Source organism: Aedes albopictus, chromosome 3 (assembly GCF_035046485.1).
Source record: "Aedes albopictus strain Foshan chromosome 3, AalbF5, whole genome shotgun sequence".
In the NCBI taxonomy this organism is placed as follows: Eukaryota; Metazoa; Arthropoda; class Insecta; order Diptera; family Culicidae; genus Aedes; species Aedes albopictus.
In genome coordinates this window covers 217,976,372-217,994,270 of record NC_085138.1, presented here as the reverse complement: position 1 = coordinate 217,994,270, position 17,899 = coordinate 217,976,372, and the positions used below count along the sequence as shown (strand labels likewise).

The 17,899-nt window shown below is 37.3% G+C and overlaps 1 protein-coding gene across 1 annotated transcript in view; it reads right to left on the bottom strand.

Annotated features, from left to right (window-relative positions):
• LOC109406256 (chromatin-remodeling ATPase INO80) overlaps positions 1 to 3,682 on the bottom strand; it is a 142,582-nt gene extending 138,900 nt beyond the window's left edge. Inside the window, exons 1-3 of the mRNA XM_019679318.3 lie at positions 3,239 to 3,682; positions 1,941 to 2,134; positions 1,735 to 1,881 (exon numbers count right to left, since the gene is read on the bottom strand). Of these exons, the coding sequence (XP_019534863.3) occupies positions 1,735 to 1,881; positions 1,941 to 2,134; positions 3,239 to 3,500 (603 nt within the window). The 5' untranslated portion in view covers positions 3,501 to 3,682. The remainder of the gene's footprint in view (positions 1 to 1,734; positions 1,882 to 1,940; positions 2,135 to 3,238) is intronic.
• Positions 3,683 to 17,899: the final 14,217 nt, after the last annotated feature.

Genomic DNA, 17,899 nt, shown 5'->3' with positions numbered 1-17,899 from the left:
GGTGTCGACATTCCTTGGTCCGAAAGCGTTGGTTACCTTGGTGTATCCTTGGACCAGAAGCTTAACTTCAGCTGTCACGTAACCAATAGCATCCGGAAATGTGATATTCTCACAAAAACTCTTTACCCGCTCATAAAGAGGCGCTCTAGGCTGCATCCCACTATTAAGGTGCTGCTTTACAAAACCGTTTTCCGGCCTACGGTGGCGTATGGATTCCCTGCTTGGTTCGACTGTGCACAGTGTCACCGGAACAAAATACAAGTCAAGCAAAACCGTCTTCTGAAGATGATGCTGGATCTGAGCCCCTTTCATCCGACGGATGATGTTCACAGGATTGCCGGCGTTGAACGGATCGACGACTGGTTCCAGAGGCTGGTTCCCAAATTCCTGCAGAGTTGCTCTTCCTCTGTAAACCCCCTTTTACAAGAGTTGGCCGTGTAGTATTGTGATATTAGTATTAAGCTTTCTTTCCTATCCCATCTTTCTATAAGTTATTTCGAAGGTTTTTTTTTGTATTTTCCTTCCCTGTCGATACTTGTTAGTCCCTTATATACATTAAATGTAATTATGTTTGACGTTATTGTTGTAAGGATTCCCGTGTCTCAATGTTAGATCTTTAAAAAAACATATTGTATTGGATAAGCGTACAAATAAATAAATAAATAAATAAAAAAAAAAAAAAAAAAAAAATACATTACAAGGTTCGCTAAATACATTACAAGGTTCGAATTCCCATAGAATGGGATTATCCATTCGCACTACAACAGCTAGAAGATAATATCACATTGGCTTATTACAGTACAAATGCGAAAAATCTCCCTTTTTCCCCTATCCGCAACCCGGGGAGGCGCCCTGTTGGATTTCGAAAGCCTCGGTGAATATTACAAACCTTCAATGGCATTCCCACACACTAATCGACATTGCCCATTCAGGAGTCTGACTGAGCCTATTACCCTCCCTCAGTTTGTAATATTCCCACCAACTTGGAATTATATTTTCCCGATACATAAATGACTTCGAGAAATGTTCGATATACTAGGCAGCAGCATACTATATCAGATGACTTGAAGATGTGATTTTTACAGAACTGTTTGCCATTCAGCTATTCCAATCATTACTGCAAAGCACATCGGCCACATGCTCAAAATCAAAGCTTCATGGAAGATATAATCCAAGCCCAGGGATTATTGAAAATGGAATTTTAGCCGAAAAATCTGCATAATAAAAATGATCCTCAAATAGGCTGAATCTGATTTATGCACGTATATGACATCCCTATTCCCACCCAATAGGATTGTTTGCAGCCAACATCAATTGGGTTCCCCCATTGACAATACATTTGGGTTCCCTAAACATTAGTACAAGATGCGGGAATTGAAAACGTGACGTCAACGCACCCTGGTGGATTTATGGGTGTTGTGTTTAACATTTGCTACATCTTACATATAAAATTGTGCAATCAAAACGAAAAAATATTTCGTCCCCGGATAATCGAGCCATTTTTTCCGGCTAATCGGGCTACCGGTTAATTGAACCCCCGAATAATCGAATCAAATAAGCGGTGTGGAGCAAAAACGATTTTTTGAACCACGCTATACCTATCCAACCGAATATTCGTATCGCAGAATAGTAAATTTTGAAATATTCGATATATCACTAGTTCTAATTAATGTCCAAAGTGGTAGAAAAGCACAACATAACATTAAAAAATGGGGGTTTATAGCGAATACTTACAGCTTTCTTTCTTCCGGGTTTCAATTTGCCCATTTTCTTCTCACGCTTGATCTTGCGCTTACGAACTCCAACTATCGATCGCTGATGTTCGGGAAACATGTCGTAGTTCGATAACAGACCTGCTCCATAGTAACCGTACTGAGAATTCTACAAGTAAATTATCTAATTAAAAAAAAACACAATTACCAATAATTCGCAGAACTTGCATTTATGGTACTATAGTATTTTCCGCGATATTTCTTCTCCCTTAAATGATTTTTCAACATTTCTTTTATGTAATCATCCTCGTCGGAAATTTCACTTTCCGTCTCTGTATCGGAAAGCAATAAGTTCTGAATCCATAAGCGTTCCGGACCAACCGAAGTTAAATTGTACAAATATCGTTTATCTTCATTCCGTTCTGAAAAAGAGAACTACAGTTAGTTTGGAAAAGTTCGATCACATATTTTCGAAACAAGGCTTTATGGTAGGGATTAGAAATAACATCTTGATACTTTTGGTATCTTGCGGTTCAACATCCTTAAAAAAATAAAATTTGTATGTATGGGTAACATAAATTATATGGGTCTGGTACGTTTGGCGTAAGAAGTATTAGACATGAATATGCGTCACTATATTACACATTTTGTATGAAGCCTATGTAATTCTTGTATAGCTTGTCACACTTTGCTGACTACCTCCTCCCTATGATGGCGTGACGTTATTTATAGACGTTCCCAACAAACGTGGAAAGACGCGACTCGACAGCTGCACTGCGAAGCACCATCTTTGGACGTGACTTTCAGGCTAATTATCAATATCACAGCTGCGGTCTTCTTTGGAAAGGACTTTACAATCAGCTTCCCAGCTACCTGATGCAGCATGTGAGGAGAGGCTAAATGGATCGGACGCGATCTTTCGTCATACCCAATCACACAACGAGCAACGGAAAAAGCCTATTGGTATACGGTGCTTAATGCTGGATCCAGATACCTTTGGCCACAAGAAACGCACCAACAGTATCAGCTTTCAGATCAGCTTTGAACGCTCAATAGATTTAAGATTAAGGTTTTGATACTGATGTAATTCACTTGCTTAACTGTCCTAAGTTTTTTTCCTTTTGTTGTAAAATTTCTTTGACCCTAAGAAAGGCTATGCTAACCGGTTCAAGTTACCTTAACAATAAAATTACAAATTACAACATCATGCATAAAGGACATGTAGCAATATATTTTTGTCCGCGATAACATTGAATTGCATTTATTGATCGTACGTTAACCAGTTTACATTAAGAAACTACCGAACAGCCTTCAATGAAACGAATGTATTCATTACTATATTAAATATATAACTATATTATATTAAATTTTATCGTTTTTTGCCGAACTCATTGGACGCGTCTTTATGCAGAACATCCTTGTGCAAAACGACCAGACCCAGTTACTGAACTGCTGCACTGCTGTCAGCACCACCATGTATACTTTCGAAATCATCTCACTGCAGTACATGTACTTTGTTCTCCTACCTTGTTTGGACACTTTGAGACCGTATGCCAACTTGCGATAGTTCCGGATATTTCCGTTCGACGACGAATCGGAATCGGAATCGTCGCTAGAATCGTCGTCGTCTTCATCCTCACTGCTGGTCAGGGACTTTGAGAGCATTTTCTTCGCATAGGACAGAAAGGGACGCATATCCAGAGCTGCTTCTAAGCGTTGAATATGCAGCGGCTTGGCCATCTGTTGTTCTCCGGAATTTCCGCCGAGGTGAATGTTATTCTCGGCCATCTTGACACACAAACGGATTAAGCGAAGTGCAGGTTTTTTCGTAATTCACAGTTGCAGTTTTTTAGCAGTTTTTCCACAATCTGAACTTTAACTTTAAAATTTCTTCAAGTTTTAAAAAAGAACGATGGAAAACAACACCAGCAGCACATTTTGTTTTGATTTGTTGAATGTCAAATTGTTATTCAATACACTGATATAAAAGATCTGGAACAACTTTTATGTTTGGCCGTTGACATTATGTCACTAATGCCAAATCCCACGCCACCTACATGTGAGGTCACCCAGAACACCGAATTGGCTTCTTTAGCGGTGTTGAGATATATATTTAATTCCATATTCTGCATCCCCGGATAAAAAATTACCATTCATTACATGGTAAATATTATAGAGCTTGCTGACGTTTATTCAACTCTCTCTTTCAAGCATGCAGGCGGGATAGGATTTGTTTTCATCGGGAAACCTTTCCTGATGACAACAAATCCTATTCCGCCTGCATGTTTGAAAGAGAAAGGTGAATAAACGTCAGCAAGCTCTATTAACAAATGACTGGTTTTATTGTTCACAATAAAACACATAGTGTAGATATATTGTTACTTTTTACAATAGAAATCAAGCCCATATGGACTTATCCACGGTCTTCTTTTCTCTCTGGATTGCTTCTTCTTTTCTTCTCTAATTGCGGGCAATGTTTACAAAAAATGACATATTCATGAACATCCAGCGACTGAAAGTTCACTGGATGCTCACCGGATCTCGCCGGATGCAAGATGTGAGCAGTGATTTTAGTAAACACGGCCCGCAGTTACCGTTTCACAGCATGCTGTCAGTTGGCGTGTGACGTCATCGTGGACAAGTTCATAGTTCGTACAATAAGTGAACATTAGCTTTATTAGTGACTAATTGATTCGATTGTTTTTCAATAGTTCTATAATAATTTAAAGTTACTATCAGTAAAAATTAATTTAAGTTGTTTTTAAATAGTTGCAAGGCAAAAGTGCCTGCAAAGTTCTCATGAACTTTTTATTAAAAAAAAAATATTTCCCAATTATTTACACTTAAAAACAATTCGTAACAAATGAAAAACAATAAATATTATTGTTGCTTGGATCATGTTTGTATAATCAAATACAAAATCACTTGACATATTTTTAATAGTTTTCGTTTTAAATTTGAGTGCAGTAGATGCGCTAGTGTGAAACGTCAAACCACAGACAAACAGACGTAACACCTTGAACGATTTTTATGGAAATCCATCGCCCTATTCACACTACCTTCATCTGGTGGAAAAGTTGCACGAATCACTGTGTTGTGCCATATCGTCAACAGAAGGCGCTAGTGTGAAACGTCAAACGCATAGAAAAACGATGCGCGCGCCTCTGGTTGTGAAAGTCACGACTATGAAAATTTAAAATGATCGTTAAAAGCGTGGTCGATGGAAATTTCGCAAGTGTTACGTCTGTTTGTCTGTGGTAGAGCTCAATCAGGTTCGCGTGTGGTTGCCGAACGCCTAGATTAGCACACCGGGGCTTCTTCCGTCGAAATCACTTTTCTTCCTGTCGGGCCAAAACGATGCCCAGATTGGCACACCGGCACTTCTTGTTCTTCCGTCTTCAACTTGTAGGTCGCCGAACACACCTTCCTACCGGGCCAAAACGACGCCCAAATTGGCTCTGACGGCAGCAAAAATGCACTCACTCCAATAGGAAATCCCATTTGTATCTGTCATCGTGTGCGTGAAAAAGTATAAACAAACGTGTTTTGTCTCGTTTTTTCTCACGTTTGCCATACAACTCCCGCCAGGCGGCAGCACTGCGGCGCTATCAAGGCCTATTGGCACACCGGGGCTTCTTCTTTTGTCGAAATCCCTCTCCTTCCTGTCGGGCTGAAACGACGCCCAGATTGGCACACCGGGGATTATTCTTCCGTCAAAATCACTCGAATTCCGGGCCTGGTTGGAACACATGGCGCACTATCCACGACCGGGTAAATATGGAGAATTCGTGCACTGGTTTTATGAGAACAGAAAAAATGAGTGAATACGCGGAATACTACTTTTCGGTGTCAAATTCGTTCACCTATTAGAGACTGCTCCGCTGCTCCCCAGTGGGGTGACACAGCTGTCAAACTCGGTACATCGCCGCTCCACCCATCATCGTTTTTGGTACGGCGCGTTTTGGTACCCACTTTCTGGACAGTATACCCTAACTTGTTCCTGATTTTCGGGTGTGTGGCTCGTGTGTTGCTAGTGCTCATTTCAGTCGGAAATTACACATTTCAAGCGAAATTGTTGATATCTATTTAATTTCGTCAACCGACGTAGTACCACAGACAAACAGACGTAACACTTGCGAAATTTCCATCGACCACGCTTTTAACGATCATTTTAAATTTTCATAGTCGTGACTTTCACAACCAGAGGCGCGCGCATCGTTTTTCTATGCGTTTGACGTTTCACACTAGCGCCTTCTGTTGACGATATGGCACAACACAGTGATTCGTGCAACTTTTCCACCAGATGAAGGTAGTGTGAATTGGGCGATGGATTTCCATAAAAATCGTTCAAGGTGTTACGTCTGTTTGTCTGTGCCGGAATTAAGAACCGAAAAAAGGTGGTTTGAATTTGTTGCTGTCACGGATATACCGTGACTTTCTAATTATTTTTCAGGTTCTAAAGTATTATGATCACTATATTTAACCTTTAGAAAGTATTATGATCACTAAATTTAACCTTTAGAAACATTGTGTGGAGCACAGAGATAGGGATCTCTATCCAAATGGTTACATCACAATTCAAAGAAAAAAAAATAGTATGGTCACTTTATTTATTTTATGCAATTCAGTATCATAATTTATATTTTATATAACTCATTTTGGTATCATAATGTCCAATTTTTCCGAACTGTTTCATTATGCAACTGAAATGAGTTTCATAATGAAAAATTGTTGTATAATGTTCATAATGCAACTCATTTGAGTTGCATTATGAACATTATGCAACTCAAATGAGTTGCATTATGAAAAAATCATTGCATAAAATTTTGTATGGAACTCGTTGCAAAACTCGATTTTTTCAGCACTCTTCGTATTTATCCAACTCGGCATGCCTCGTTGGATAAATGTACGACTCGTGCTGAAAAAATCAACTTTTTGCAACTCGTCACATAAATAACTATAACACAACTATTTTCATATAAATTTAAAAACTTCCGTAAGCAATTTGAGCATGGATTCCGATTGAATATTATTTTCAAAACAATTGAAAACGGATGAAAAATTGATTGTTAAACTCTAGTTCAATTAAAATTTTCTGAAATATATCCCTTTTTTAGATTTAGATATGAGAAACTTACTTGATGTTAGGTAAACATTTAGATTATTTTTCCGTATTCATCTCACTGCGTGCAGTGATAGGTGGCGGGGTAACAATTGAGCGGTGGGGGTTTTGACGTTCATTAGGGAGAAATTGAAGCGATTGCATACATGGCACCTACATTTTTCGATTCCCAACAATCTTCAATGTCCCAGCAGCTCGTGTAAAGGTAGATATGATCGTCTGGACGAAAAAACGGTGGGCTTCGTGGTCGTGCTGCTGAGGTGTCAATCATCTGTACATGCACGTAACTCTGTCAACGTCGGATTGTGTTTTTTATTCAAATTTGAATGGTTACGTTGTTACATGTAGTGTCGAAAAATTAATTACCTGACCGGTAATCAATCTAGGCGGTTCCGAGGTCAATAAAATAGATTCAAAATTGAAACACTTTTGAAATGTTTATTGCACACTGCTGTTCCGGCAAACGTCGTACTGCCTGCCTACTGTGTTTTTTGACATACAGCTCCATAGGGGCGACCCCGGCGAAGTCATCTGTATGGGAAACCCCCTTGTTACAGAGACCGGAGAGGTCTCACACCAAGCTAAGAACCTTCCCCGGCCTCAAACATACTCACATACAAAATTTCACACCGATTGGTTCAGTAGTTTCCGAATGCATAGCGGTCAGACAGACAGACAGACAGACAGACAGACAGACAGAAATTCATTTTTATATATATAGATTCCATATTCTGCATCCCCGGATAAAAAATTACCATTCATTACATGGTAAATATTATAGAGCTTGCTAACGTTTATTCAACTCTCTCTTTCAAGCATGCAGGCGGGATAGGATTTGTTTTCATCGGGAAACCTTTCCTGATGACAACAAATCCTATTCCGCCTGCATGTTTGAAAGAGAAAGGTGAATAAACGTCAGCAAGCTCTATTAACAAATGACTGAACACATAGTGTAGATATATTGTTACTTTTTACAATAGAAATCAAGCCCATATGGACTTATCCACGGTCTTCTTTTCTCTCTGGATTGCTTCTTCTTTTCTTCTCTAACTGCGGGCAATGTTTACAAAAAAATGACATATTCATGAACATCGAGCGACTGAAAGTTCACTGGATGCTCACCGGATCTCGCCGGATGCAAGATGTGAGCAGTGATTTTAGTAAACACGGCCCGCAGTTACCGTTTCACAGCATGCTGTCAGTTGGCGTGTGACGTCATCGTGGACAAGTTCATAGTTCGTACAATAAGTGAACATTAGCTTCATTAGTGACTAATTGATTCGATTGTTTTTCAATAGTTCTATAATAATTTAAAGTTACTACTTCAAATTATTATACATCTATTGAAAAACAATCGAATCAATTAGTCACTAATAAAGCTAATGTTCACTTATTGTACGAACTATATGGGCTTGATTTCTATTGTAAAAAGTAACAATATATCTACTAGTCTTACCCCTCTGGTTCGACACGTTTTAATACGACACTTTTTAATTCGTACCCCGCTTATACGACACATGTCGAATTAAAAAGTGTTCAAATGTCACAGCGATGTACACTGTAAATGCAAAACAGTTTGATATTGCGCTTATATTCGCACCCGCAGCAACTCCTCTTGCAGCCGCAAATTTCGGAAGTTCTGAGTTGGTGCTATTCAATACCCAAACCGCCTGGAGACCAACCGGAATGAACTGAGGATGGCAACAATCGTAGAAAGAACGAGCTTTTCATTCGCGCCACCGCAATATTTGATAAAATTATGTTTCATAACAAATCCGGAAATCAAAACAAAAACAAAAATAGAGTTGCCAAATTTCAATGAGCATGGTGGTGTAGGGTGACCAGTTTGTCGAATTAAAAGTTTACCCCGGTTATACGACAACAGTCGGTGTCGTATTAGCGGGGTAATACGGTATGTGTTTTATTGTGAACAATAAAACCAGTCATATGTTAATAATATTTACCATGTAATGAATGGTCATTTTTTATCCGGGTTCACTAATTTGTATTCAAACACTTCCTCATATTCGCAGTCGTTGGGGATTTTGTGTTCATGTATGAACAAAGAATATTCGATTGCTATGTGAAAAGCTTCATTTTTCCATAATGTAGACAATGATTCCACAGACAAACAGACGTAACACCTTGAACGATTTTCATGGAAATCCATCGCCCAGTTCACACTATCATCACCTGGTGGAAAAGTTGCACGAATCACTGTGTTGTACAATATCGTCAACAGAAGGCGCTAAAACGTAAAACGTCAAACGCATAGAAAAACGATGCGCGCGCCTCTGGTTGTGAAAGACACAACTATGAAAATTTAAATGATCCATCGACCACGCTCGATGGAAATTTCGCAAGTGTTACGTCTGTTTGTCTGTGATGATTCGTTAACACAGAAGTCATCAAAGATATTCGTTAATAAAAAGTCAAGGTAGCAATTTTGGCGGTTTTTATGTGATTAATTTGGTTTAGACCTTAATTTGCAGTTGTGTCAAAAATAAATTGCAAGCACAGACAAACAGACGTAATACTTCGAACGATTTTCGATTCAAATCATAGTCACGGAAACATATTTGCCCAATGCTAAAAGGACTAAGTTTGGCCGACCATCAACTAGGTGGCAGTAGTGCGCAAACGTCAAACTCGAGCAAAAACGATGCGAGCGCCACGGGTGGACAGTTGGCCACCTATCCAATTTTGAAAAAGACCGTTAAATCGATGTACGATGATAATTATCAGAGTGTTACGTCTGTTTGTCTGTGTTGCAAGGTTTCATTCTCCCCAACGACTGGGAGTAAAATACTTTCATTTTCAGAGTCCAGAATGAAATCGGCATTACGTTGATTAAGGACATATATGAGCGAATCCAAAGATGGCCGTCACAATGGCTGCCTTGCAAATACCGAAAGCACGGATCTCGTCATCTAAACAACAAACAGAGTTAAAAAAGCAATGAGTTGCCTTGCTCACTCCTGGTAAACATTGAGTAGCATTTTCGTTTTCGAGAAATTTGTGGATGACGAGATCGGTGCTCTCAAAAATGCGAGGCAAAAATGAACCTTAACGCCACAGACAAACAGACGTAACACTTGCGAAATTTCCATCGACCACGCTTTTAACGATCATTTTAAATTTTCATAGTCGTGACTTTCACAACCAGAGGCGCGCGCATCGTTTTTCTATGCGTTTGACGTTTCACACTAGCGCCTTCTGTTGACGATATGGCACAACACAGTGATTCGTGCAACTTTTCCACCAGATGAAGGTAGTGTGAATTGGGCGATGGATTTCCATAAAAATCGTTCAAGGTGTTACGACTGTTTGTCTGTGTTAACGCGCTCCCATTTCACCTTAAAGTCCACATACAGTCCGGATTCGCTGGTTGTGTCACGACTGCGCCCCGATTCGCGAATCGTGTTCGTTCGTTGGGGCAACTGACAACTGATCAAAATGTTCTAGACACACGCAAGTGACTAGAAATACGTCACGGAACACTCACATACTTGCGTAAACGTTCTGTATACAGGAGCTGTGATGCGACGGCGGTCAGACGTCAAACTCGTTTTGACATCTATTTTGACATTGACAGTGCTTTTCAGTTGGGTTTTGCCCCAACCAGTGAACATTCAACCATCGAGACAGCCCATCTAACGAGCTCTCAACGAACGAATCGTCACTGCAATAAGAACAATAAAAAAAACTAAAAATGGGAGTTAATATGTACAAAAATGTTATTTACATAAATGTGACCTTTTTGAATCTATATATATAAAAATATATCTAATTAAATAAAAATAAAATAAATAAATATATATATATCTATATATATAAAAATGGATTTCTGTCTGTCTGTCTGTCTGTCTGTCTGTCTGGCTGTCTGACCGCTATGCATTCGGAAACTACTGAACCCATCGGTGTGAAATTTTGTATATGGGTATGTTTGAGGCTGGGGAAGGTTCTTAGCTTGGTGTGAGATCTCTCCAGTCTCTGGAACGGGGGGCTCCCATACAGATGACTTTGCGGGGGACGTTTCCTCGGAGCTGCATGTCAAAAAACACAGTAGGCAGGCAGTACGACGTTTGCCGGGACAGCTAGTATATATATAAAAATGCAGTGGCATACGTGGGACCGCGCATAACTTGCGAACGGATGGTCAGATTTGGGTCGTCTAAGTTTTGTTCTGTTAGTTTTCACCCAAGGAAGGTTTATGAGGCCTAAAACATGGGAAAATTGAGAGTTTTTGAAAATCGATCTTCTATACATTTTGTGACCGGGGACTTGGTCTTGGATAGAAACTTGAAACGTCAAAAAACGCAGTAGGCAAGACAAAGTTTGCCGGGGACAGCTAGTATATATATATAAATGCAGTGGCATACGTGGGACCATGCATAACTTGCGAACGAAAGGTCCGATTTGGGTCGTCTGAGTTTTGTTCTGTTAGTTTTCACCCAAGGAAGGTTTATGAGGCAAAAAACATGGAAAAAATGAGAGTTTTTGAGAATCCATTCTTCATACATTCTGAACGGGGACTTGGACTTAGTTAAAGCACGGGGGTGAATCTTCGCCACGAAAAGCACTGCCCGTTAGATAGCTCAACACTAGCGAACCTGGTGGTGGAAGTCAAGCTTTAGCCTGCAGCGAGCATAGGGAGGCGGCGCAGCACGCTTTGATGATTTTTTATTTTCCCATGGAAATTCATTCCAATCTAGTTTTCCAAGTGACAATTTCACGACTTCCACCTCGAAACTTCACATTTGTTCGAAGATACACATCTGTTCTGTGGTTAAAGGCTTGAGACGTCAAAAAACGCAGTAGGCAAGACAAAGTTTGCCGGGGTAAGCTAGTATATATAAAAATGCAGTGGCATACGTGGGACCGCGCATAACTTGTGAGCGGAGAGTCCGATTTTGATCGTCTTTGTTTTGTTGTGTTAGTTTTCGTCCAAGGAAGGTTTATGAGGCAAAAAACATGGAAAAATTGCGAGTTTTTGAAAATCGATTTTCCATACATTGTGACCGGGGACTTGGTCTTGGTTAGAAACTTGAAACGTCAAAAAGCGCAGTAGACAAGACAAAGTTTGCCGGGTACAGCTAGTTAATAATAAATAACCAACAAAAGATTGTTCATGCGAAATATTTATAAATTATAATACTAACATTATTTCTATGGGTTTTGCAAGTCGGACCACGGACCTTTATACCGCAACTGGATGGAGGAAGCCTGCAAATCCAACTTTGATCCAGGTGGAGGGCAGAACCACAGACAAACAGACGTAACACCTTGAACGATTTTCATGGAAATCCATCGCCCAGATCACACTACCATCACCTGGTGGAAAAGTTGCACGAATCACTGTGTTGTGCCATATCGTCAACAGAAGGCACTAGTGTGAAACGTCAAACGTATAGAAAAACGATGCGCGCGCCTCTGGTTGTGAAAGCCACAACTATGATAATTTAAAATGATCGTTAAAAGCGTGGTCGATGGAAATTTCGCAAGTGTTACGTCTGTTTGTCTGTGGCAGAACCATGCTCGCGGCCTCTGATATCCTTATGAAATAAATAATTCACTAATCCGTTCCTTACTTATTGAATATTAGTTAAATATTTAGTTTTACTTACCCGCAAAAATCAGCTAAATAAAAAACATCAGTCTTGGATGCACCTCGAAAAACTTCAACAACATTTTCACTCTTTGAAGAGTACTCGGTAGGAATTCTAAGAAGGGCAAAAATTACCCATTTTCAAAATTTGACAAGTACCCTTTATCTTGAGAGTTTCATATACCAGCAAAAAGGGTACTTTTTACTCCGTAGAGCGTAATGCCGGATTCACAGTGCATGCGAAAAAATACACGCAAATGACGAATTTCGCGCCAACTCGACCAGTGGTTGGCAACACCCTCTCAGAATCGAATGAAACTTGGTGGGCATAAAGACTAGGTTTTTATAAGCAACTTTGCATACTTAAATTTTCGAAAATTTTCAAGAGTAACATTTGAAGAGGGACTAACTTTTTTTCGAAGAATTTTTTAAAATCGATGTAACTCAAAAATGACAAGACCTATAGAAAAGTGTTGTATGGGGGACTTTTAGAGAATTGTCCAAGCTTTCGTGAAAAAATATTTTAAAAATTCTAAATACATTTTTACACGCTAAAAAATATATTTTTAAAATTAAAAGTCAATTTACAGAAAATGCCCACTTTTTTATGTTTTGAATTTTTTTTTCAAGAAAGTCAATATTGTTGCCTAACTTTCCTCCATACATCACAAGATGGGCACTTTTAAGGAAAAAAAGTTTTTCTAACAAAAACTTTTTCATGTTATTTTTTTAGCGTGTTGCGCATTAACTCGTACAGGATGTATCAAGAATCCTTATACCCATTTAATAACACTCAATGGGCATTACAACTTTGTTTGATTGGGTGCCTTCTTTTTCTTGGCGTTACATCCCAACTGGAATAGAACCTGTTTCTCAGCTTGTCTTGAAATCTGAATGCTTAAAACAGCATTCGGTTTGCTGAAATTGTATTATTGTGTGCCTAGAACCAGTGAACTAACATCATTATTAGAAGCGAATGATAAAGAATCGGTTTTATTTCAACAATGGCTAACCACTGATCGATGCAATTTGGAAACTGTTACTAAGACTATAGACGAGTTTGTTCCGTATTTTGTAGAAAAAGTTGATAAGCTTATAACTCATGATTTCATTTATAAAGAACAATCCACATTTTTGCGGGATAAAAAAGAATCTCTTAAACAGGGTGAAGTATTAACAATTTGTGACTTTTCAGAAAATTATTCATTTATCATTCAAAATTCAGCTCAAGGTTACCATTGGAATAATTCTCAAGCTACCATTCACCCCTTTGAAGTGTACTACAGAAAAGAAAATAAGTTGGAAAACTTGAGCTTTATGATAATATCTGAAGTACTTACACACGATACAACAGCAGTTCAGTTATTTATATCAAAACTGCTGGATTTCATTAAACAATCGACTGATTTCTCAAAAATTACTTTCATGTCAGATGGAGCAGCAGCTCATTATAAGAACAAAAAAAATTGCCAGTTTGTGCACTTTTCGGTCCAATTATGGATTGGAAGCAGAATGGCACTTCTTCGCAACTTCACATGGCAAAGGTCCATGTGACGCTGTTGGAGGTACTCTCAAGCGAATGGCAAAACGAGCAAGTCTTGCTCGAGATTATGGAAACACAATCACAACTCCTCGAGAACTGTATGACTGGGCAGTTAAACAGTCAGCTATACATATAACAAAATTGAATTTCTGCTTTATTTCAAATGAACAATATGCAAAAATGACGGATGAACTTGAAGAACTATACACATACAGTCACGTAAAAACAATACCTGGTACACAAAAATTTCATTCATTTGTGCCAATTTCTGAAAATCAAATTGAAGCGAAGAAGTTTTCAAAATCCAAAAAAGTTTACTTTGTTACAGATAGACTAAAGATCTAATATTCAAAAAACGTTACAATAGAATGTATAAAAGAAGGATGTAAATATTGTAGAAAAGAAAATAATTGAATACACATATACATATTGTCGTAAATCCGATTCGATACGCAGAAATTTCCGCGGTTACGGAGTGCCGCACGAGCACGTCCGTTCGTCGCAAAATTCGCCAAAAGAAGGACGAGTGAGTGAAAAACCAATGAAGCCTAAAGTCTCGCTTGCTTCGTCGATTTTTTCTTGTTCGCCGCATCTGTCATTTCACTGATCCGTTATATCGACTTCCGATGTTGGCAAATACACTAGAATAAATTAGCAATTTCAAACTGAATAATTTTACACTTCAATTTTCAAATAAAGAGTTGATAATTATTTTGTACTTCGCTATATATACTACATTATTCCCCTTCTCCACTCTTCTTATATTACAAGATGAGAAAAAATATTGGATTTCAATTCAAAATAATACGAGTTATGTTCCATCCAATTCAAATCCAATCAAAATTCAATTCATATCACATCAAAATTTAAAACAGATAAATCGACATAGATTTTTCATTAGGGCCTAACTGACATTGTCGATTTATAATCAAAATCAAATGTCAATCCAAATCCAAGCCAATACCAATGAAATCGGAATCCAATCAGAATTCAATTCGAACTCCAAACAAAAGCAATCCAAATCTTATTCAATTCTTATCCCAACGTAATCTTAATCACATTCATATCCAATCCAAATCCAATTTGAATTCAATCTAAAACCAATCCAAATCAAATTAATATCCAGTATGGAATCAACCAAAATCGATTTAGAATTTTATTTAATACAAATCCATAGCAAATCCAATGAAATTCGTATTAAACATAACAACCCAAATCCAATCCAAATTGATTCCATAACCAGTTCAAATCCAATTCCATCCAATATAATTCCATTTAATTCTAATCCAGCTTTAACTCGAGTTTATTCCAAATTTAATCCAATCTGCATCATGTACATATCCAGCATAAGTCCAATCAAAATCCAATTCAAATTCAAATACATCACAAAACCAACTCAAATTCAATACAATTTATATTTAATATGAATCCAGTTCAAATTCAAGCCACATCCACCTCCAATTCAAACACATTCCATATCTAGTCCTAAACAAATCCAATTTGAAAATAATCTTAATTTAATTAAACTCCAATTCGAATCCTATCTGGAACCTATCGAATTTTTTTTTCCAATTTTAATTCAATCCAAACGTAATTAATTTTCAATCCAAATCTAATCAAACTTATCCAAGTTTATTTCAATTCTAATTTAAATTCAATCCAATCCAAGTCAAATTTAATTCACATCCATATCCAAGTCCAATCCAAATCCAATACAAATTCAATCTAAGTTTGAAGCCAATTAGAAACCAAATTAAATTAATATTTAACATAAAACCCACCCCAGTCTAACCAAAATTTAACCGAAAGCCAATCCAAATCAAATAAAATCCATTTCGGATCCAACTCAAATCAATTGGTAATAAGAAACTAGTTAAAATTAATTTAAAATCCAATCTAATTCCGATGAAATTCAAATCCAATCATAATACAGTCCAATTCCAATTGAAATGTAATGCAATTCAAAACCTAATCCAAATTCAATCCATATCGAATTCAATCAAATCCTAATAATATCCATATCTAATATAATTGTAATCCAAGTTTGAAATTTAATTCAAATTTAAATCGAATCCACATACCATTCAAACTCAATCCAACTTATAAACTATATGAACCCAATCCAAATCTAATCCATTTCAAAACCAATTCCATATCTAGACCATCACAGTTCAAATGAAATCCAACATGTATCTAGTACAAGTTTAATCCAACTCCGATTGAAATCCAATCTAAAATTGAATTCAAATCCAATTCGAACTCTAACCCACTCCAAATCTAATTCAAGTTCAATCCTGTTCAATCCCAAACTACTTTAAGCTTAATCAAATTCCAACAATGCTCCAACTTCAGTTTAACTCAATTCTATTTGAATATTCGTTTCATTTTCTTAAACTTTCCTGTTCGATTTTTTTTTTTTGTTGTTAGGGCCTAACTGGCATTGTCGATTCATAATCAAAACCAAATGTCAATCCAAATCCAAGCCAATACCAATGAAATCGGAATCCACTCAGAATTCAATTCTAACCCAAAACATAAGCAATCCAAATCTTATTCAATTCTAATCCCAATGCAATCTTAATCACATTCATATCCAATCCAAATCGAATTCGAATTCAATCTAAAACCAATCCAAATCAAATCAATATCCAATATGGAATCAACCAAAATCGATTTAGATTTTTGTTTAATCCAAATCCATTGCAATATCAGAAAAATGTATTGTTGATTTGAATTGAATCAAAGTATAAATTCATACCAAGCTCTATCCAAATCAAAGTTCAATATAAACCCAATTAAAATCCAATACGATTTCGTTCTCAATTCAATCCACAACCAATTTAAATGCAATACAAATGAAAACCAATTCAAATTTATTAACATTTAATCTAAGCCAGTTGAATCCCAATGAATCCCAAATCAAAGCAAAATGCAATTCCAATCCAATCCAAAAATAATACGAGTTATGTTCAATCAAATTCAAATCCAATCAAAATTCAATTCATATCACATCAAAATTTAAAACAGATAAATTGACATAGATTTTTCATTAGGGCCTAACTAATTTATAATCAAAATCAAATGTCCATCCAAATCAAATAAAATCCATTTCGGATCAAGGTAACAAGAAACTAGTAAAAATTAATTTAAAATCCAATCTAATTCCGATGAAATTTAAATCCAATCATAATACAGTCCAATTCCAATTGAAATGTAATGCAATTCAAAACCTAATCCAAATTCAATCCATATCGAATTCAATCAAATCCTAATAATATCCATATCTAATACAATTCTAATCCAAGTTTGAAATTTAATTCAAATTTAAATCGAATCCACATACCATTCAAACTCAATCCAACTTATAAACAATATGAATCCAATCCAAATCTAATCCATTTCAAAACCAATTCCATATCTAGACCATCACAGTCCAAATGAAATCCAACATGTATCTAGTACAAGTTTAATCCAACTCCGATTGAAATCCAATCTAAAATTGAATTCAAATCCAATTCGAACTCTAACCCACTCCAAATCTAATTCAAATTCAATCCTGTTCAATCCCAAACTACTTTAAGCTTAATCAAATTTCAACCAATGCTCCAACTTCAGTTTAACTCAATTCTATTTGAATATTCGTTTCATTTTCTTAAACTTTCCTGTTCGTTTTTTTTTTGTTTCCTTCCGAATGTTTTTTCAGGCTCCTTTTTTGCATTTGCGAATCGGCCTCTTCCCGCACAGCGTCCACTCGCACCGGCAAATACTTTTCTTTTCGCAGAATGTCCTCTCGCATTTGCGAAAGTCTTACATTTTGCATGGCGTCAACACGCACAGGCTAATACATTTTTTTTTTGCGGTGTCCTCTCGCACCTGCGAAACAACTTCTTTTTTCGGCACGGCGTCCTCTCGCA